This window comes from Coregonus lavaretus, assembly GCF_964263955.1.
Source record: "Coregonus lavaretus genome assembly, chromosome: 26".
In the NCBI taxonomy this organism is placed as follows: Eukaryota; Metazoa; Chordata; class Actinopteri; order Salmoniformes; family Salmonidae; genus Coregonus; species Coregonus lavaretus.
In genome coordinates, this window is record NC_140013.1 from 11,451,633 (window position 1) to 11,471,809 (window position 20,177).

At 45.0% G+C, this 20,177-nt stretch overlaps 1 protein-coding gene across 2 annotated transcripts in view; it reads left to right on the forward strand.

The window, feature by feature from the left end:
* Window positions 1-2,713: 2,713 nt before the first annotated feature.
* LOC311101335 (unconventional myosin-Ic-like) overlaps window positions 2,714-20,177 on the forward strand; it is a gene marked incomplete at its 3' end in the record, with an annotated part of 54,140 nt that continues 36,676 nt past the window's right edge. The window contains exon 1 of one of the 2 annotated variants that reach the window (XM_084142468.1): window positions 2,714-2,900. In XM_084142468.1, coding sequence (XP_083998594.1) covers window positions 2,808-2,900 — 93 coding nt within the window. In that variant the 5' untranslated portion in view covers window positions 2,714-2,807. Of the gene's footprint in view, window positions 2,901-5,988; window positions 6,468-20,177 lie in introns of those variants that run through there. The other variant, XM_084142469.1, reaches the window with a different exon arrangement.

The following is a 20,177-nucleotide window of genomic DNA, read 5'->3' on the forward strand; positions in this document are numbered from 1 at the left end:
TCTTTGGGCTGGTGCTTGAGTGGTAGCCTAATCGGCGTCCCATGCTTTCCTGTGGAAACGGCCCTGCTGAATCCTGCGTTGTCGGAGGCTGATAACTGCTTTTGAGCAGACTGATGGAACAAACAGCATGGAGATATTAGAGATTTCCTTTTTAGTGTTAAAAATAGGCATGGCTATTTCCTGTCAACACTGGGAGATAGCACTAGCCTATCCCAGTTAGTTAAATTCAGTACACAGTATATTCTTGAACCTCTGCCCTACCACTCCCTGCCCTTTCACGTTGCCATGGCCACGTGCCCTTTACTCACAGATTGGCCCCTGACTCTCTCTCACACAAACAGGATGCGATTCCCTCTCTAATTCCTTACAGACTTCTCTGTCAGTGACAAGTTGTGTCCACGCCTAGTTCAGGAACACTGGCCCCTCGTGTAGGAGCTCCTACTGCGCCTGGCTCACCTTGACACACACTACTCTAACACCAGCTGCAGGTTCTGACACACACACACACACACACACTTCATATCACCCTTCCAGTGTGAGCGGATAGGACATGAAAGATAGTTTAGACCAGCATAGAGAGAGAGAGAGAGAGAGAGAGAGAGAGAGAGAGAGAGAGAGAGAGAGAGAGAGAGAGAGAGAGAGAGAGAGAGAGAGAGAGAGAGAGAGAGAGAGAGAGAGAGAGAGAGAGAGAGAGAGGAGAGAGAGAGAGAGAGAGAGAGAGAGAGACAGTTGGGCCTCCTTCACCTTGTGTGTTGAGGGATGGACAGCATTGAGAAAGAGAAAGTGTGTTTATAAACCTTCAGCCAAAGGACCTTGAACCTGTCTTCTGTTAATTAATAACTATCTTCTGTATTGTTTAATTGGAAACTCATATCTTATCAGTGATCAGTGTAAACAACAAACTATACCCTTGAACTTGAAAAATGTCTCAGAAAAGTATACTATTAACGATCACACTTTAAACGAACTATAACGTATAAAGGCTTTATAGGGCATTAAGTCTTCATAAACAATAGGTAAATGCTTTACATATCATTCATAAGCAAAGTCATGCTACATAGAGGGAAATACAAAAGGTCATTACAGTCGGTGCTTTGCCAAATGTACCTTTTTTCATGTCCATTTCTGGTTCTGGTTGCCTTCTGTTACAGTTCTTGTTCTTCCCAGTATGTTTCAGGTCCGTCTTTGTGTGTTCTCTCGCTCTCTCTTCTCATCCATAACAGTCTGTTAGGCTGAGCCCAGGCTGAGGCCTTGCTGCGTCAACACCACTGTTTCCTGTTGATGCCCAGCAATCAGGAATACCTTGGGCGCGTGTCAAAGACTAAAGGATGTGTGTCACTGTCACTTCCCCTCCCAGTAGCCCCCCAGATACACAGCAAGGACCCACTACTACCACATGTACAAACAGCCATGCTCTCACACACATATCTGCATGTTCACAAGGCCGTACACAAGGCTGTGATGAACACACACATCCAGGGAACACTGTGATGGAGGATGAGAAGGAACAGAAACATAGATGTTACAGAAGAGACACTGACCACAGCCCACTACAGCACACACACTTTGCCCAAAACTCTATTCAACACAACCACAATCAGTTTCTATACTTATCTCTCAGTCACCCTCACCACAAATCCCACCACTGACTGACCATATTGATGACCCAAAACATACAGTAATATAGAGTCACTTTTCCTTCGCCACTCATACACCCAAACCCATGCTGTAACTCCAGACTCAGCAAAACACAATCTATCGTTGATATTCAATCCATATCAGTGTTGATCATTAACATTGTGTGGTGGCATTGCTGAGATCCCTAGACATCAATGGTCCAGGGAGGGCAGCTTTTAAAGGGTGTGACTCTGAGAGGATGCTGGTCGAGGGAACAAACAGGAACCTTGGGAGGGGTCACCTTGGGGGGGCAGTCAGTGTCACAGCAAAGATCAACGGGGTCATCTGTCTGTGTCTGTGTGTGTTTACGCCATTCTCTCACCACAGACAGAGATATGGTCACAATGTCGCTGCTTCCAGCCTCTGTATGATGACCCCCTGGCCTACATCCCTTTGACCATCTGCCTGTCAACATTAATTAGTGTACCCCTTGGGGAGAGGAAACCGAAGACACTAGAAACACAAGAGGCACAAGTCCCTTATTTGTTTTTGGAGAGGTGGGGGAGGCATGTGGTGTGTACGCGTGCCTCCCAGTTGTAGATCCAGGGGAAACATGGGGAAGCAGAGTGGGTTCCTCCGGTGTTTACCCTGTGAACGTCGGGAACGTCCGAGACAGGATACATGGGTCCAGGAGGAAGCCCTGATACCCGGGCCAACCCAGAGTGCATTGCTCCACAGCGATCCGGTGTGCAGGGACATCAATTATACTGCTGGGCCGGCTGTGGAAAGAGAGCCTGACACTGTAACTATCTATACATATCCTTTGCCTGCTGAGGGGAAATTCGCACTAGAGCACTCTGCACAGAAGCAGGTAACATCCACGTGCTTTGACTGTCTTGGCCTCGTTAGATAACTGAGAAAAGAAGCATACATGTAAAAATCACTGTATGTGCTGCCAGTAAAATCATTTTTTCTACTTTAGTTTGACTTTTATTTTTTTCTATTGACAGTGTAGCACAAAGTGCCATATTCCTCTCACCGACGTTAAGGGGAGGAATTTGTACAAACGTGCGAGGGGTGAATTCATTGCTACGCCTTCAGAAGGATCGAATAAGTGGACGGAGGACAGAGAGAGAGGAGGACAGAGAGAGAGGGATTGAGAAAGAGAGAAGGAAAGAAAGAGAGCGATCATGATGGAGCTGAGGATCCAGTTGATCCCTACAGGTGAGATCATCCTGTCCCCTGGGAAGAATGGAGAGAGCTACTGCCACAGCTGCACAAAGGTGAGTCCATCCATTCAACCTGCTCACTCCTCATACGTTTTAAATAACTAGCTATCCAAGAGTAGGATTTCCCTAGCCTGGTCCTAGATCTGTTTGTGCTGTCTTGCTAACTTTGCCAACCTTGGCGAGACAGCACAAACATATCTGGGACCAGACTAGGATTTGCCTGTGTGAATGTGAAACAGGATCAGATGAGTAGAGCTGATGCATAATTTTAGAGGTTAACTGTGCATAGGAAAAAAGTTGTATATCTTGGCCGCTCACTCTGGTTTTCACTTGACTATGTACAGTAAATTTGTTTGTGCCAAATAGTTGGCTTGACAGAGTGCAATCAATATCATCCTCATTAGATTTTTCCAGTCAGTGCCCGCAGTCAGAAAACACGTGCTAGGCCATTGATGTTGATTATGCATACTGACTGGTCCAGCAGAGTGCCAAGTGAAAAATGTTACATGTGGCATATAATGTGCTGGCTGCTGCAGTGTGTATGGAGAGTGGGAAGAGGTGTGAAAAGTTAATCCAATCTAAATGCAGATTCAGAAAAGGTATACAACAGAAAAATGGATGGTGGAAAGGCACTACATTTCAAGATAGAGGGCGTAATTTGAATAAACTAATTATAAACAATAAGAAAATCCAAACCAACTGAATGGTTGATTGACACTTAAATAACTATATTAACATAACACATTATCAATTTAAAGAAGGGTTACATGTTTCTCTATGGAATGGGGAGAGGTGATAAAGGGGGTGGGACAGGGTCTCCGGTTCACACAATCTAAGGAATGCAGGGTGTGGGCCTTTAAATCAGACAGCATTTGGTGAAATAACAGGCTGTACCATAGAAAGCAGTGCAGGTTAATGGAATGTTGGACTAGTACACAAACCAACTTTGATCTTAAGAATACATAGAGATCTATAGTGTACAACCAGTGAGACATTATTAACTTTATCTGATCAATCTTAGTTTATCAAGTTTAGTTTGAGCCTTATGTTAATTCAGTGAGCAGGAATGGCTAATGACAGGAATGGTATGGAATGTAGGTGAGGAAAAGACAGAGAGATTTCGGAACAGCACATGCATTTCCCATGCATCCCAACATTCCACCACGGTCACATCACCCTCCTGTGCCTCTGATTGTGTGTGTGTGTGTGTGGACTTGTGAACTGAAGGCATGTGTAGTGTGCGAGTTAATGAGTAGGCATATGCACTATTTTCTAATTCCTTATCGAGAATTAAACAATGCCCTCTTCCAGTTTCACACAGATTCTGTGGTGAGAGACAGAGACACTCCCTGGAGAACAGTCTCTTTCCAATGAACAGGGCCTTGTCAACAGGATACAACCTTTCCTCCCAGCATGGTTAAAGCAGAGTGACGAGGGCTAGCACAGCTGGGTGGTGTGTGTGTGTGAGAGAGAGTGTTTGTATGAGTGAGTGAGTGAGTGAGAGAGAGAGAGAGAGAGAGAGAGAGAGAGAGAGAGAGAGAGAGAGAGAGAGAGAGAGAGAGAGAGAGAGAGAGAGAGAGAGAGAGAGAGAGAGAGAGAGAGAGAGAGAGAGATACTGATAGGGAGGTGGGCTATAGTACTGAATCGATCACTACCTCCTCTGGCAGCGGTGTAATATTGCAGTCCATTATCACATACAGGCAGGCAATTGAACTGCAAAGGTCACCTTCACATGGGAAGAGGATGTGTAATATGGCACCAATAAAAATGCTGACAATAATAAGGCAATGCTGACAGTGGACTTTTGTTACAGTGTACATGCCTCAGACCTATAGCCTACTATGACAGTATAATATGTATAATAGACTAGAATAACATTAGCATTTATAACATTTATAGCAATAACAAATTGTTGAATTCGCTGCCACAGATCTGATGAAAAACGCGCATGCGGCCACACCCTTTCCAAGAAACATGCTATGCATGGCAGCACGCGGCCAGAAGGTGTAGTGACAGGTTTATTGACAGTAGAGGGTAGAAGAACACTACTACAAAGTCAGCGAATGGAAAGTGAGTTGAAAGCCGTCGGCGGTTTTTCTTTTCTCATTTAGGGTCATTTTCAACTGCATGTTCTCACCAGTACAACAATATTTACAGACACTCTCAACCCTTGTTCTTAGGGTAGGAGCTATAGGCATACATTCCATATAGGCAAACACTGAATATGCTAATCAAAGCAAGGAAGTGTGCTCTCACAGTGCAAAATTAGGTTCACACAGGGCTATCAAATGCAAACGTTGCATATGCTAGTCTATTATGGGTTACGCCTGTTGAAAACAGTTTAAAAATAAAATAGTGACGGCATGATGTAAAACAAATGATATCACTCCTTAAGTCTGTGGGATGGGTCGCGAGAACTTCCTGGTATCAATGATGCATTCATAACCAAGTGTGAAGGTGGTATTTACCATATACGACTGGGAAAAATCCACTTGAACGCCCCTCCAACTCATGGGAAACTCGTCTATTGCCGCGGTCACGTGCTAGTCGGAACTAGGAAACACCGAAATGTCTGACTTGCTAACTGGTTGAACGCGGCACGTGTATAACTACAACCAGTTATTAAGTCGGAAATGTCCGAGTTCCGACTATCACCTGAATGCCGCATATCATCTCTGCGCTCCGACTTCTCCAACGTGATGCCCTCGGTTGTCACCTTGTCACCTACTAAGGAAATTACAGAATCTTCGGCAATTTAATGTAACAACAAAACATTTTTATAAAAAGCAATCTATTAATATGGTTTTTGAACACTATCATTTGTTTACCATTACTTTTTGGATATTAACAACAAATATAACACAATATACCAAATAACACAGACAAACTTTATACACAGGGGTATACACATTTACATTAAAATACATAGGCTAAGGCTTCACAGGCATTTAGGGTTCCCTTTGCTTTTACAAGGATGATAGCGGTTCTTTTAGTTTATGGTTAATGCAGCTTGTTGATTATTAGCCAATCGGCGTTTCTCAACAAGTTCAAAGCATGTGAATGCGTCCAACTTGTATTTACGACTTCACAACTGGTAATTACCACCTTCCCAATTGTTTACGAACGCAGCATAAAGGCTGTCGAGTGTTTGAAAGAGGGAGGGGAAATTGCTGACATTTGTTCCACGACTCACCGGGGGACTGAAATACTGAGTGTCTCAGAATAATATAATCATATTTTTTTTTATGTCTTACTATGACTGTTGTATACTTGAAGTCTATTTGCTAAACAACGTTACTCTTAAAAAAAAAAAAAGAACGTGTAAAATAATGTAATATTAGTCTAGGCTACTAAGGCTGTGGAGAGAGTTAACCTATTGCATTTGAGAGAAGAAACCTTCACTGTAGAATTACAGCCACCAGATTGGAGTTGCTTGTGGGATCAGTAACGAGGAACCTCTGACAGGACCGGTCACATAGAGACGGAGTTCAATCTGGGGTTTTCACTATTCTGCTGGTCTAACGAGAGCGAGAACAGCTTGCTGTCTTTTTGTAGCCTACCGGTGAAGAGACATCAGGGCGAAGTAGCATACTGTGTCGTATTGACTTCGGCTCATTGAAGGTAGGTTCATCTTGAGGTACCTGATTCGCCTCCGTTTCCTAAATAGGCTGTTACATTTGTTACAAAGTTATTTTGTAGCTGGAGGAAGTTTGCGTGCGTCATATTTGTGACAATGTAGCAAGTCGGTGACGAGGCGCACGCTTGTGGGTGGAAGTCAAGTGCTCGTGCTGTATAGGCAAACAAGTCTGTGAAAACGATCGCAAACCTTCGATATCGTGTTTAGAGCTTATGTCTGATTAACCAAGGTGAATTAATTGAACTTAAGACACCTGGTGTAGCCTAACATAAAATAGTGGTTTAGTAGACAACTATGCTTTAATGGATAGGGGTACTCACACCACCAGGCAGCTTAGCCTATTTAGTGATACTGAACAACCTAACTAGACTATCTGATTGTAACTACTACGGTAAGTCTTTACATTCGCCAATGTGTGGGATCCTGAGGCTATAAGGAGCGGCTGTCGGTCAGGGAAGCAATGCCATGTATGATGTAACAACTTTACCGCCTGAACTGCTGCCAATCCATGCCCTGCCCTGACTTATGTGAGCTAGCTGTGTGAGTGTCTTCTTGGGTGACCGGGGCTATGTCAACAAGACTGAGTGTCCACCTGTCCAATCCCAACTGTATATAGGGTTGAGATTTGTCATTGCTCTCCACTTACATCTTATGGCTGTATTCAGAACACTTTACTTTTTCCACATTTTGTTACGTTAGTCTTTTTTTTTTTTCTCCATCAATCTACACACAATACCCCATAATGACAAAGCAAATACAGGTTTAGAAATGTTTGCTAATTTATTAAAAATAAATGGAAATATCGCATTTACATAAGTATTCAGACCCTTTACTCAGAACTTTGTTGAAACACCTTTGGCAGCGATTACAGCATCGAGTCTTCTTGGGTATGACTGTACAAGCTTGTTACACCTGTATTTGGGGAGTTTCTCCCATTCTTCTCTGCAGATCCTCTCAAGCTCTGTCAGGTTGGACAGGGAGTGTTGCTGCACAGCTATTTTCAGGTCTCTCCAGAGATGTTTGATCGGGTTCAAGTCCGGGTTCTGGCTGGACCACTCAAGGACATTCAGAGACTTGTCCCAAAGCCACTCCTGCGTTGTCTTTGCTGTGTGCTTAGGGTTGTTGTCCTGTTAGAAGGTGAACCTTCACCCCAGTCCTGAGTCCGTGGTCCTGAGCACTCTGGAGCAGGTTTCATCAAGGATCTCTCTGTACTTTGCTCCGTTCATCTTTGCCTCGATCCTGACTAGTCTCCCAGTCCCTGCCGCTGAAAAACATCCCACAGCATGATGCTGCCACCACTAGGCTTCACCGTAGGGATGGTGCCAGGTTTCCTCCAGACATGACGCTTGGCATTCAAGCCAAAGAGTTCAATCTTGGTTTCATCAGACCAGAGAATCTTGTTTCTCATGGTCTGAGAGTCCTTTAGGTGCCTTTTGGCAAACTCCAAGTGGGCTGTCATGTGCCTTTTACTGAGGAGTGGCTTCCGCCTGGCCACTCTACCATAAAGGCCTGATTGGTGGAGTGCTGCAGAGATGGTTGTCCTTCTGGAAGGTTCTCCCATCTCCACAGAGATGGGAGAACCTTCGGGTTCTTGGTCACCTCCCTAACCAAGGCCCTTCTCCCCAGATTGCTCAGTTTTGTGGTTCCAAACTTCTTCCATTTAAGAATGATGGAGGCCCCTGTGTTCTTGGGGACCTTCAATGCTGCAGACATTTTTTGGTACCCTTCCCCAAATCTGTGCCTCGACAAAATGTATTCGACCTCATGGCTTGGTTTTTGCTCTGACATGCACTGTCAACAGTGGGACCTTACAAAGACAGGTGTGTGCCTTTCCAAATCATGTTCAATCAATTGAATTTACCACAGGTGGACTCCAATCAAGTTGTAGAAACATCTCAAGGATGATCAATGGAAACAGGATGCACCTGAGCTCAACTTCGAGTCTCATAGCAAAGGGTCTGAATACTTAAGTAAGGTATTTATGTTTTTTATTTTTTTATAAATTTGCAAACATTTCTAAAAACCTGTTTTCGCTTTGTCGTTATGGGGTATTGTGTGTAGATTGCTGAGGATTATATATTTTTTAAAATCAATTTTAGAATGGGGCTGTAACATAACAATGTGGAAAAAGTCAAGGGGTCTGAATACTTTCCGAAGGGAAAGTGGAGGAAAAAAAGTATTTAGTCAGCCACCAATTGTGCAAGTTCTCCCACTTAAAAAGATGAGAGAGGCCTGTAATTTTCATCATAGGTACACGTCAACTATGCCAGACAAAATGAAAAAAATAAAATCCAGAAAATCACATTGTAGGATTTTTAATGAATTTATTTGCAAATTATGGTGGAAAATAAGTATTTGGTCAATAACAAAAGTTTCTCTACTTTGTTATATACCCTTTGTTGGCAATGACACAGGTCAAACGTTTTCTGTAAGTCTTCACAAGGTTTTCACACACTGTTGCTGGTATTTTGGCCCATTCCTCCATGCAGATCTCCTCTAGAGCAGTCATGTTTTGGGGCTGTCGCTGGGCAACACGGACTTTCAACTCCCTCCAAAGATTTTCTATGGGGTTGAGATCTGGAGACTGGCTAGGCCACTCCAGGACCTTGAAATGCTTCTTACGAAGCCACTCCTTCGTTGCCCGGGCGGTGTGTTTGGGATCATTGTCATGCTGAAAGACCCAGCCACGTTTCATCTTCAATGCCCTTGCTGATGGAAGGAGGTTTTCACTCAAAATCTCACGATACATGGCCCCATTCATTCTTTCCTTTACACAGATCAGTCGTCCTGGTCCCTTTGCAGAAAAACAGCCCCAAAGCATGATGTTTCCACCCTCATGCTTCACAGTAGGTATGGTGTTCTTTGGATGCAACTCAGTATTCTTTGTCCTCCAAACACGACGAGTTGAGTTTTTACCAAAAAGTTCTATTTTGGTTTCATCTGACCATATGACATTCTCCCAATCCTCTTCTGGATCATCCAAAATTCACTCTAGCAAACTTCAGACGTGCCTGGACATGTACTGGCTTAAGCAGGGGGACACGCCTGGCACTGCAGGATTTGAGTCCCTGGCGGCGTAGTGTGTTACTGATGGTAGGCTTTGTTACTTTGGTCCCAGCTCTCTGCAGGTCATTCACTAGGTCCCCCCGTGTGGTTCTGGGATTTTTGCTCACCGTTCTTGTGATCATTTTCACCCCACGGGGTGAGATCTTGCGTGGAGCCCCAGATCGAGGGAGATTATCAGTGGTCTTGTATGTCTTCCATTTCCTAATAATTGCTCCCACAGTTGATTTCTTCAAACCAAGCTGCTTACCTATTGCAGATTCAGTCTTCCCAGCCTGGTGCAGGCCTACAATTTTGTTTCTGGTGTCCTTTGACAGCTCTTTGGTCTTGGCCATAGTGGAGTTTGGAGTGTGACTGTTTGAGGTTGTGGACAGGTGTCTTTTATACTGATAACAAGTTCAAACAGGTGCCATTAATACAGGTAACGAGTGGAGGACAGAGGCGCCTCTTAAAGAAGAAGTTACTGGTCTGTGAGAGCCAGAAATCTTGCTTGTTTGTAGGTGACCAAATACTTATTTTCCACCATCATTTGCAAATAAATTCAAAAAAAATCCTACAATGTGATTTTCTGGATTTTTTTTCCTCAATTTGTCTGTCATAGTTGATGTGTACCTATGATGAAAATTACAGGCCTCTCTCATCTTTTTAAGTGGGAGAACTTGCACAATTGGTGGCTGACTAAATACTTTTTTTCCCAACTGTATGTGTAGATACAGTATAAAAAAAGATAAGCCTACAGCATCTTGATGTTTTTGTTGTTCAATTGTTGAATTAGGCAAGCACTAAAACCAATCGATGGTGTTGTCAATATTGTTTCCCGCAACATATAACTTCTTGGGGATATTTTGTCTGCTTTTTAACTGTAGCCTAGACTTCCATTAGAGTAGCTCGGCCGGATGCTATGATTCCCCCCCCCCCCCCCCATGAAAATAATTTACTGGAATTCTTGGGGGGGATCATCGCTACCAGGATTCCACTTTTAGCCCACTGCAGAACAGTTTGGGGGTTGAGCTTTTTCCCAGCTGTCTTTACTCTACAGATAGTTAAGCGTCTCCCGGCTCTGTCTCAAAAAGCTTGAAACTGGCAGTGTAACATTCACAGAGCCAAACATAACCAACTGCTTGATCCCACCACATTGTTTGCATAATATCCTTTCTGCGTGTATCGCTCTGCCACTCTGCAATTTTGTTTTATGTTATTTAAAGACCCCCCCCCCCACCCCCACACAGCAAATGCTATTGTCATCTGCTGCTACATGTGACCAGCCAATATGTGTTGTGTGTGAACTGAATGGTGGCGACATGGGCGGCTCTGCAGACCTTGTCTTGTTGTGGCCCTCTTGTCATAGCCTGCTGTCAATGCTGCAGAGCCTTACCCCAGGAGACTTGATAGGATACACCTGCCACAGTGCCTCTTCCACCTCTAACAGGAAACTCTCAGGGTTTACTACTCAAACTTGGCCGATATGGCTGCCTGGCTGGTTGCCCTAAACCATTTCGTCAACCTCTTGGACTTGGTCTCAGACGACAGCCCACTAAACACTCACCACCAAAGTCACCAACACTGCAGCTTGTTGGATTACCTTGTTAGTTGGAACAGACGAACGGTTGGATTTGTACTAGAGACTAATGAACAAAGATTGAGAGGGGATGAAAAGGGAGATGATGTGAGTATTAGGATAGGAACATGCTAGGTCAAATAATGTAAGGTCTGACAACATTCGTCCAGGCCTTGTGAATTAGTGGACCTGGGACAGCTTGCAAAAGTACTGTACATTCTCAGTTGCTATGGTTTCACAGGTGTGGCGTGTCATACACCCCGACCGTGACTATTTTGAACATGGTCTTGGTGCCCAGAGTTTGAAACCCAAGCAACAAAGAGATAGGGCATGTCTGGGACAAGCTGTCCTGATAACAGCCACATTGATGTAGTTCTGTCCTTGAGCTGTTCTTGTCTAATTAATGTTCTGTATTATGTTTTGTGTGTGGACCCCAGGAACAGTAGCTGCTACTTTCGCAACAGCTAATGGGGACCCTAATAACATACTAAATACTGTGACAGTGCGGCCAGACTGATGTGTGTTTCACACCCTGGTTGAAGTGGAACTGACAACATTCATGAATTAGTGGAGGAGGACATGAAATCTGGGATCCATAGCCTGCTTCTATTTAGATACCAGAATGAGATGGTCAACGAGGAAGGGGAGTGGGACAGACAGACCGAGACTGACAGATGGGAAATGGTGGGAGAAACAAACTACTTATTGATTTGGAAGCTCATATGACAAGTCTGAGTGAGCGAGTAAGCAACAGGCCAAAGTAAGGAAGGAGAGAGCGAGAGAACATGTTTTGTGTGCATTTGCTTTTTGTTTGTTTTGAGTCTCGCTCACTTCAACATGCTATTGGTTAGTTGTCTTTGAGGTATATGCTGTGTTTTGTATGAGAGTGATTTGGAGAATGAAGGAGGGGTAGAGCTAGTGTTTGACTTGTGCAGGAGTTCACTGGAGCTGAGTACCGGCACCTCAACTTTTCTACTTCTTGAGCTGCTGTTCCTTTTATAGAATATTAGCCCCAAAGGTATTGTGGAGCTCCTGCATCTAAATATAAACAGTACCGGAACCCAAAATGAGTACCGACACCTATTTCAGTCCAAGTCAGGCACTGGGTACCTGTTTAAGCCCAGGCACTGTGCTGACTGGGTAAGCCCCCCCCCCCCCCCACACACACACTGTGACTCACACTGATTAACCTGATGGTGTGAGATATTTGGTTAATCCTCTGTCTCTCATTCCCCGTGGCCTTCACCGTCAGGACAGGGGTAGAGTGAAGGGCTGTGGGAAAGGAAAGGCGGTGGGGCTTAGCGATCCTCTTTCCATCACTAATCCTTCACTTTGTGGTACTTCTGCTCCATTAAACTAAACACAGGAATTGGTATCAGTTGATCTAATAAGTCTATAACATCCATGGGCATGATGCCATGATTGAATTGTGGTATTATTGCGATATAGGTGTTATAAAGCCTTTATGAATGAACATTTTGTTCATGGTTAACTTTGACCTCACTGACTGGAGTACAAAGTAAAAGCATTTTAGTGATAGTTTGTGCAGGCGTCCTTGTATCACGATAACCACCACGTCTTCTCTAACAAATGGGCAACACTTGGACACAATGCCTTCTATCCAGACTGGAGACTCCTGTAGTTTCAGTACTGCATTCAGTAAGACTTGACTTAAGCCTGTACGTACACTGCTTTATAACTTGTTATAAGCATGTATGAGACTGTTTATAACTACTTCTCATTAACTTGTGGCTCGTTGTATTCCAGCCCTTCTGCTCCACTCAGATGAACGAGGTATGTGCTCACTAAGAAAATGGCCCCTTTCTGTGGTAGATAACCTGTAGCCGTACGGACCTATCTCTGTGGAACTGCACCTCCTTTATAGGGCTGTGACGATACCAGTATCGCAATATTTTGTCCATGGCAAAAAATGAAAACACGATGCAGACAACTCGTTGGTCCTTTTATTTTGTTGTTGCCACAATACTAACAAGTATCGCGATACTGGTAACGTCCCGGCCATACCCCTTTACCCATTGCCTGTGACTTTTCCACACCCATACCCTGAGACTGTGTCTGTAAATGGCCCATGTGCTCTCTCTCTGCTGGCACACCCACCTATTGGGACCCACTGTGTGTGTTCGTTCCCACACTCTCTGTGTACCAGCCAGAGCCCTACTTGTCCACCTTCCTGTTGTGTGTATTGTGGTCCTCCTGAGAAGTTAACCTGGCATGGATATAGCCTGGTTCCAGATTGTTTGTGTTGCCTTAACAACTCCTCATTGTCATGCCACATTTGGCAAGACTGCACAAACTGATCTGGGACCAGGCTAGCATGGAAAGTTGGATACAGTGACTGTATATAAACTTTGTTCCATTCAGTGGTTGTCAGTGCTGGGACCTTGGCCAGCAGCACTTTGCCTGCATGCCCGCCCATCCCCCGCCCATCACCCCCCCCCTCTCTTCCTGATTGGTCAGCCTGCCAGCCCTGCACGTTAACCTTGACCCAGGTCCACTCCATGACTGCCTGGACCATAAGCTGACAGCAATCCCAACCAGGTGTGTCCTTGTGTTGTCCCAACCCTGTACTGTCAATGACTCAACGTGGTAGAGGAAGGGTAGAAGAGGAGGGGAGGAGGGAGAGTATGGGTCATAGGAAAAAAATATTATTCAGGGCTGATGGATTGTAACAGGGCTGCGTTCAGCAGGACACAACGTTGTGGAATGTTGCAGATAGAAAGGTCACAAATAAAGCTGACGTGATTCCATATGCTACATGTTAGAGAGGCCTGGTCAAGAGGACTGACTGCTTTGTTGAGCTATCAGGCTTGTTCCACCAGTGTAGCATGTTTGTTCTACATCATATTTCTATCTGAACGCCAGCCACCCACCCACACACAGGTGGCGGTGTAGAGGGACTTAGTAGTAAAAATAGTAGGAAGTGTCTCTGTCTGTCAGTTAATTGATTGCGGAATGTCAATGCAATTACAGTAGAGCCTCTGGATTGGCAAACCCATTAGCCAAACAATTCACAATGAGTTTACCGCTGATAGGCTAAATTAAATGTAGGGCTCTGAATTAGACAAGGATATTGCATAGTTCCTCTGTCAGCACATACAGACCTCCTTTTATCTCTTCTGATACATGTAATTAGACTTGATGTGTTGTCTATTCAAACAAGACTTTCCAAAATCTCCATTCCGGTGTTATAGCACATGCTCTATCAAATAGGTTTTGCTTTTCATTCAGCTGCAAAAATGTGGTGGGACTCTTTTGGTCTCAAACAGAGCAGGGCATGATAAGAGCTTGGCCCGTATGGGAGGCAAAGAGGGAGAGCGTGAAAGAATGCCAATAAGAGGAGGTGGAACAAAATGGAGTTACACCTGGCATAATTTCAAAGAATCCCTCACCCAGTGGCCTATGTGTTGCTCCCACTACGCAAATCTCTGTCCATGCAGAAGTCCCATGCAAACACACACTAGTCTCTGCTCACTCTATAGGACACATAGTGGTACATTCATACCACACCCAAGTCTAAGTCCAGGTTGGGTGCAACTATGTGCTTGGATGGATAGCCTGCTTAGTGCACGGAGCAACTCTTCCTTTAGTGTGACCCACCCACACACTGCTGCCTATAGGCCTGTATCTCTCCATAAGCTCCTGTCAGCAGTCATCTGATCCTCTAACTGGTCCCTTGGGAGAGAAGCGAGCTAAGCCCTGTGTGTTCAGGTCCTCTGTCTTGCCTCGGGGGGTGTGTGTGAGATGGGATCCAGTAATTAGGGGGATGTGATGCGTAGCATGAGAGGGCGGGGAGGGCGCTCGCCTGTCCGTCTTTGTACCATTGTGTTGTAATGATTACAGGGCTGTCTGGTCATTCGTGGGTATTAATAATACCTAATGACCTGCCACAGAGACTGGTGTGTGTGTGTGTGGAGAAATAACTGTGTGTGTGTGTGGAGAAATAACTGTGTGTGTGTGTGGAGAAATGACTGTGTGTGTGTGTGTGTGTGTGGAGAAATGACTGTGTGTCATTGCCTCAGCTGTTGTCTGTGTATTTTCCATCTAAGCAGCCTGACCCCTGACTCTGCTTTGGGGGTGGTTAGGGACAAGATTCCAGAGATGTTGCAACGTGAAGTGTGTTTGTCCCCAGACTGTTGAGATCTTCCGTTGGGAAAGAGGCTGTGCTTGCTTATACTTACACTGTGAGGCTCTGTTAGGCCCAGTTCCAAGCCTGAAGTTTCATCATTCCTAGACTGCTGAATGTATTGTAAAGTCAAACCACACACAAACTCACATCATATGGTAGGTTTTATTATAATTTTCACACCTGCAAAGTCTTGATCTAGTGTAGACCAATAGGGTGAACATGTGTATGGTGTCTGTCATTGCTTTGGACAGTATGGATACTCTAGGATTGAACCATATTCACAAAGCAGCTCAGAGTAGGAGTGTTGATCTAGGATCAGTTTTGCCTTTCAAATCATAATGAATGAGAGGGGACCTGATCCTAGATCAGCACTCTTACTCTGAGACACTGGATGAATACGGGCCCTGCTCTGTTAGGCTCCTATTCCCTTGTCCATAAGCTCCTGTCCTATATGTTCCTATGAGCAGCTGAGCACCATAATGATAACCAGAGCCTGTGTGTCTGGGTGTGGCCTTGTTTGTGCTGCATGTCTGGCACGGTGTCTGCGGTTGGGAGTCAATGCGGTATGTTGTAACAATGTTTTGGTTTGAGAAGTGAGGAGAAATGGCAGATATATGGGATGGGAGAACTGGTTACATCATCTGATATGCTGTAGGATAGATAGATAGGAGGAGAGGGAGTTGGACAGAGGATTTTTGGCAGCAGTATGCGAAATCTATTATTTAGTCCTTTGTGTCGGGCAGTTGTTATTGATGTCGAATCGGCACTCGAGAAGCCATACTGAGAAAACAGGAAAGGCTGCGTTAGACATTTTGGCAACTTGTGGAAGTGCTTCTGATTCAAGCCACTTACAGTGGATCTGTGATAGTAAGCAAAGCATTAACGTCTCCAAACAAAGTGACGCCACCCGCCGGCCGACAGCACACTACCTTTCACATGAGCTTCCGGAGAGAAAGAAAATGTCCTCACTCTCTCGCATAATCAGCTTGGCAAGGATAGAGGGACAAGGAAAAGGGGATTGAATGGAGGAGTTGAGGAAGAGAGGAACATTTGTGTGGCCAGTATTGGCCTTCTATCTCGATAGTCCCCTGTAGCTCAGTTGGTAGAGCATGGCGCTTGCAACGCCAGGGTTGTGGGTTTGTTTCCCACGGGGGGCCAGTATGAAAATGTATGCACTAACTGTAAGTCGCTCTGGATAAGAGCGTCTGCTAAATGACTTAAATGTAGAGGACAAGAGATGGAGTGTATATGACTGCAGTGGGAAGCCTCTGTAGACTGTACTCTATACCTCTCAGCCTGCAGCCTGCTGCCTGTAGTGGGAGCTGCCCATATAAGGCCTTCTGGGTATAAATAAGCCTGAGAGGGCCCCTCTAGCCTGGGGGAGGAGACCGAGGAGGGAGGACAGGCCCAGCTGCCCTATTTGTACTGTACTTGTATGAGTTCCAGCTGGATGGAGCCAGCCAGTGGTGTGCACAGCAGTCTCCCAGATATTGAGACAGGGACCAAAGAGAGGGTGAAGGGGTGTTGGGGGTGGGGATTAGAGAAATGTTTGGAGTTCCTCCTGCTGCAAGTCTCCGCTCGTCCCTGTTGACTCGAAAGGCTTGTTTTCTGTGTGTGTGTAAGAGTGTTGGCTGATTGCCATTGCCCTACAGCCCTGTCCCTCACACGTCTTCACACTGGACCTGTTGCCCTGAGGGCAGGGTCAGGCTCACCTCAACTGAGATGATTGGGGATTGGTGTGGGAAAGGTGGTGATTAATCACTTGTTCCTAAGGATCAGTTTAGCAGTGTAGCCTTTAATGATGAAGAGTAAAAAAGCTGATCCCAGACCAGGGTGTAGCCTTATTGTGAGCTAGACGGCTGCCCCCTTCACCTCACCCACACAGAGGAATCTCCACTGATTTGATTTAGAGACTCTGCTTGCATACATACGTGTGTGTGTGTGTGTGTGTGTGCTCAAACCACTTCCTCCTCCTCATTCCTGCTGGGGTAATGGAGAGAGAGGAGGGCTAGCCAGGGCTAGCCAGCTGGCTGGCTGGCTGGGATAATGACTTTATGGAACACTGGATACACTTCAGGAAATGCCTGCATGGCCCAAAGTGCTGGCTCCACAGAAAAGAGGAGAGTGTGTGGCAGGGTGTGTCCCTGGGCAAGAAGGAGGGGCAATCAGATGTGTAGACTGTGCATGTGTGTGAAAGCGAGAGAGAAAGCACTCTATTTTGGCCTGTTTGCTTCCGATACCCTAGCAAGCGAATTGCTGTAATATTGCTTTATGTAACTATCCTTGGTGACAAGATGAACATTGATGCTGTTGGCGGCAGTAGATTCCTCTGTAGATAGATACCTGGGGGCTGTAAATGGCCCAGAGATTGGAAGTGACCCAATGTGTACTGTGGTTATATTAGCTGATGGTACCAGGTCTGCAATACATGATGCCAAAAGCAAAGATGGAAAAGGATGCTTTATTATTTCCTGCAGATGAGCAGCATTACACTGCTGAACAAATAATCATGCTTGTGTCTGTGCTATTGCACAATGGGCCCTCCCTTGTGATCTTAGTGAATTATGTTTGTTTCCATGTTTTATCTGCTATATCCAATACTTTCCATGTGCATAATGAGCTCCCTCAGAGGAGGCTGGTGGGAGGATCTATAGGAGGACAGGGTCATTGGAATGGATTCAATGGAACGGAGTCAAACGCTGTTTCCACGTGTTAGGGGTGATTGGTACCATGCCAATGATTCCATCCCAGCCATTACAATGAGCCCGTCCTCCTGTATCTCCTCCCACCAGCCTCCTCTGATCTCCCTGTTCTAATATGTGTACTTGACCTGCAGTAATGCAGTAATGTATGTCTTTGTGAGTTGTTAATGTATATTCTAACTATTATTATATTTTTTCACATGCCCCCCCCCCCCCCCCCCCCCCCCCCAATGGTCATGCTGCTCCCTCTATGGTCATTACCCCCCACCCCCTCAAGTCTTTACTCTGCCTCCACCCCAATGGACATGTATTTATTCATCACTGCTATAGTTGCTATTATGTATACAGTGTTATTTCTATTGTTGTTTTTATTACCATTTTCATTCTTTTATTTCACTTGGTCCTGCATGTTGGTGCTCGACGCCTAAGATTTTCACTTCACCCTGCAACAACACCTGCAACCCTGTACGTGTGACTATTAAACTGAATCTGAATCCTAGAAGTTCTATATTAAAAAGGAATGTAATTGAGATCACTCACATGTATTATGGGGACTTTACTGCTCCAGGTTTTGCTCAAGTCAGATTAAAGTGAGCCTCCTACGACAGATGCTCTGTACTATAGTCACTCAGGCCTGTGTCAGGCCTACTAGCCTGTTTACTGTGGAAACATCTTCCTCTGCTGTGTATGGAAAAGTAGACAGCAACAGCACACTCACAACCCGGTGCTGCCACAATGATTCACAAAACCCAGAGAGGAAGAGGGGCACAGCAAGGGAGTCAGATAAGAGAGAGGAAACCGGTCAGTTTGAGTGTGTTCATGGATGGATTGGGAAGCCACCTGTGTCAATATAACACTGAGTCACCAAAGAGACAGCGTTGTTATGTCACAACAGAGTATGATCTCATCAGCATCCTCTTTGACCACACTCGGAGGCTGTGTGACTGAGGCTACAGCTCTCTGGGTTCTCGCTCTCGCTCTCTCTCTCTCGTTTTGTCTTTTGGTATCGCTTTTTCTTTACCTCTTTATGTTTGTCTGTCTTTCTCTCTCTCTCTCCTTTTCTGTATTCCCTCTTTTTTTTTTTTAAATCTTTTTTTTTTTAACTGGCTCTTTCCCACCCACATGGCTTACATTCTTCTGACCTAACATCATAGTGGTCTTTCATCTTCTCCTCTCCTCCTTCATCCCCTTTCCTTCCCAGTCAATCCTCCTCACATTGGGTTCATTAGCAAACTGAAGGTTACCGTCCCTCTAATATAGATTCTTGACCTCCCTCCACCTTTCCCTGTTCTTTCAATTGATAGACAGGCAAGCTAAAATTATCACACACACACACAAGCATACCACACACGCATGAATGCATGCGTGCACACACTCACACACCTATGAGACAAGACAGAGACGGAGGGAAAGGTGAGTGGATAAGAGGCTGACAGTCAGACGGTCTGGTTAGTGTCATCGTGGGGGAAGGTGGTGGTGGCTGCAGTACAGTTTTACTGCAGTCTGTAGCTAATGGATACCATTGTAGCATTGCAGAGGGCTGTGTTTGCAATTGCATGGAGTTAAATAGAAAATACAGTGGCAATGTCATTTATTATAGATGGGTATTTTAACAAAGAAAATTTGAGGAAAAAGCTACCGAAGTTCTATCAACACATTGCCTGTAGTATTCGCGCATCAAAAACTCTCAACCATTGTTACTCCCCCTTCCGGGATGGCTACAGGGTCCTCCCCCGCCCTCCCTTCGGCAAATCAGATCACGACTCCATCCTGCTCCTCCCTTCCTATAGGCAGAAACTCAAACAGGAAGTACCCCTGCTAATGTCTATTCAACGCTGGTCTGACCAATCGGAATCTATGCTGCAAGATTGTTTTGATCACGCGGACTGGGATATGTTCCGGGTTGCCTCTGAGAATAACATTGACGTATACACAGACACGGTGACTGAGTTCATCAGGAAGTGTATAGTGGATGTTGTTCCCACTGTGACTATTAAAACCTATGCAAACCAAAAACTGTGGATAGATGGCAGCATTATATACAGTAATAACCATCATACCAAAGCGCAAAACTGAAAGTGCGAACCACCACATTTAACCACGGCAAGGTGACTGGGAATATGGTCGAAAATAAACAGTGTAGTTATTCGCTCCGTAAGGCAATCAAACAGGCAAAACGTCAGTACAGAGACAAAGTGGAGTCGCAATTCAACGGCTCAGACAC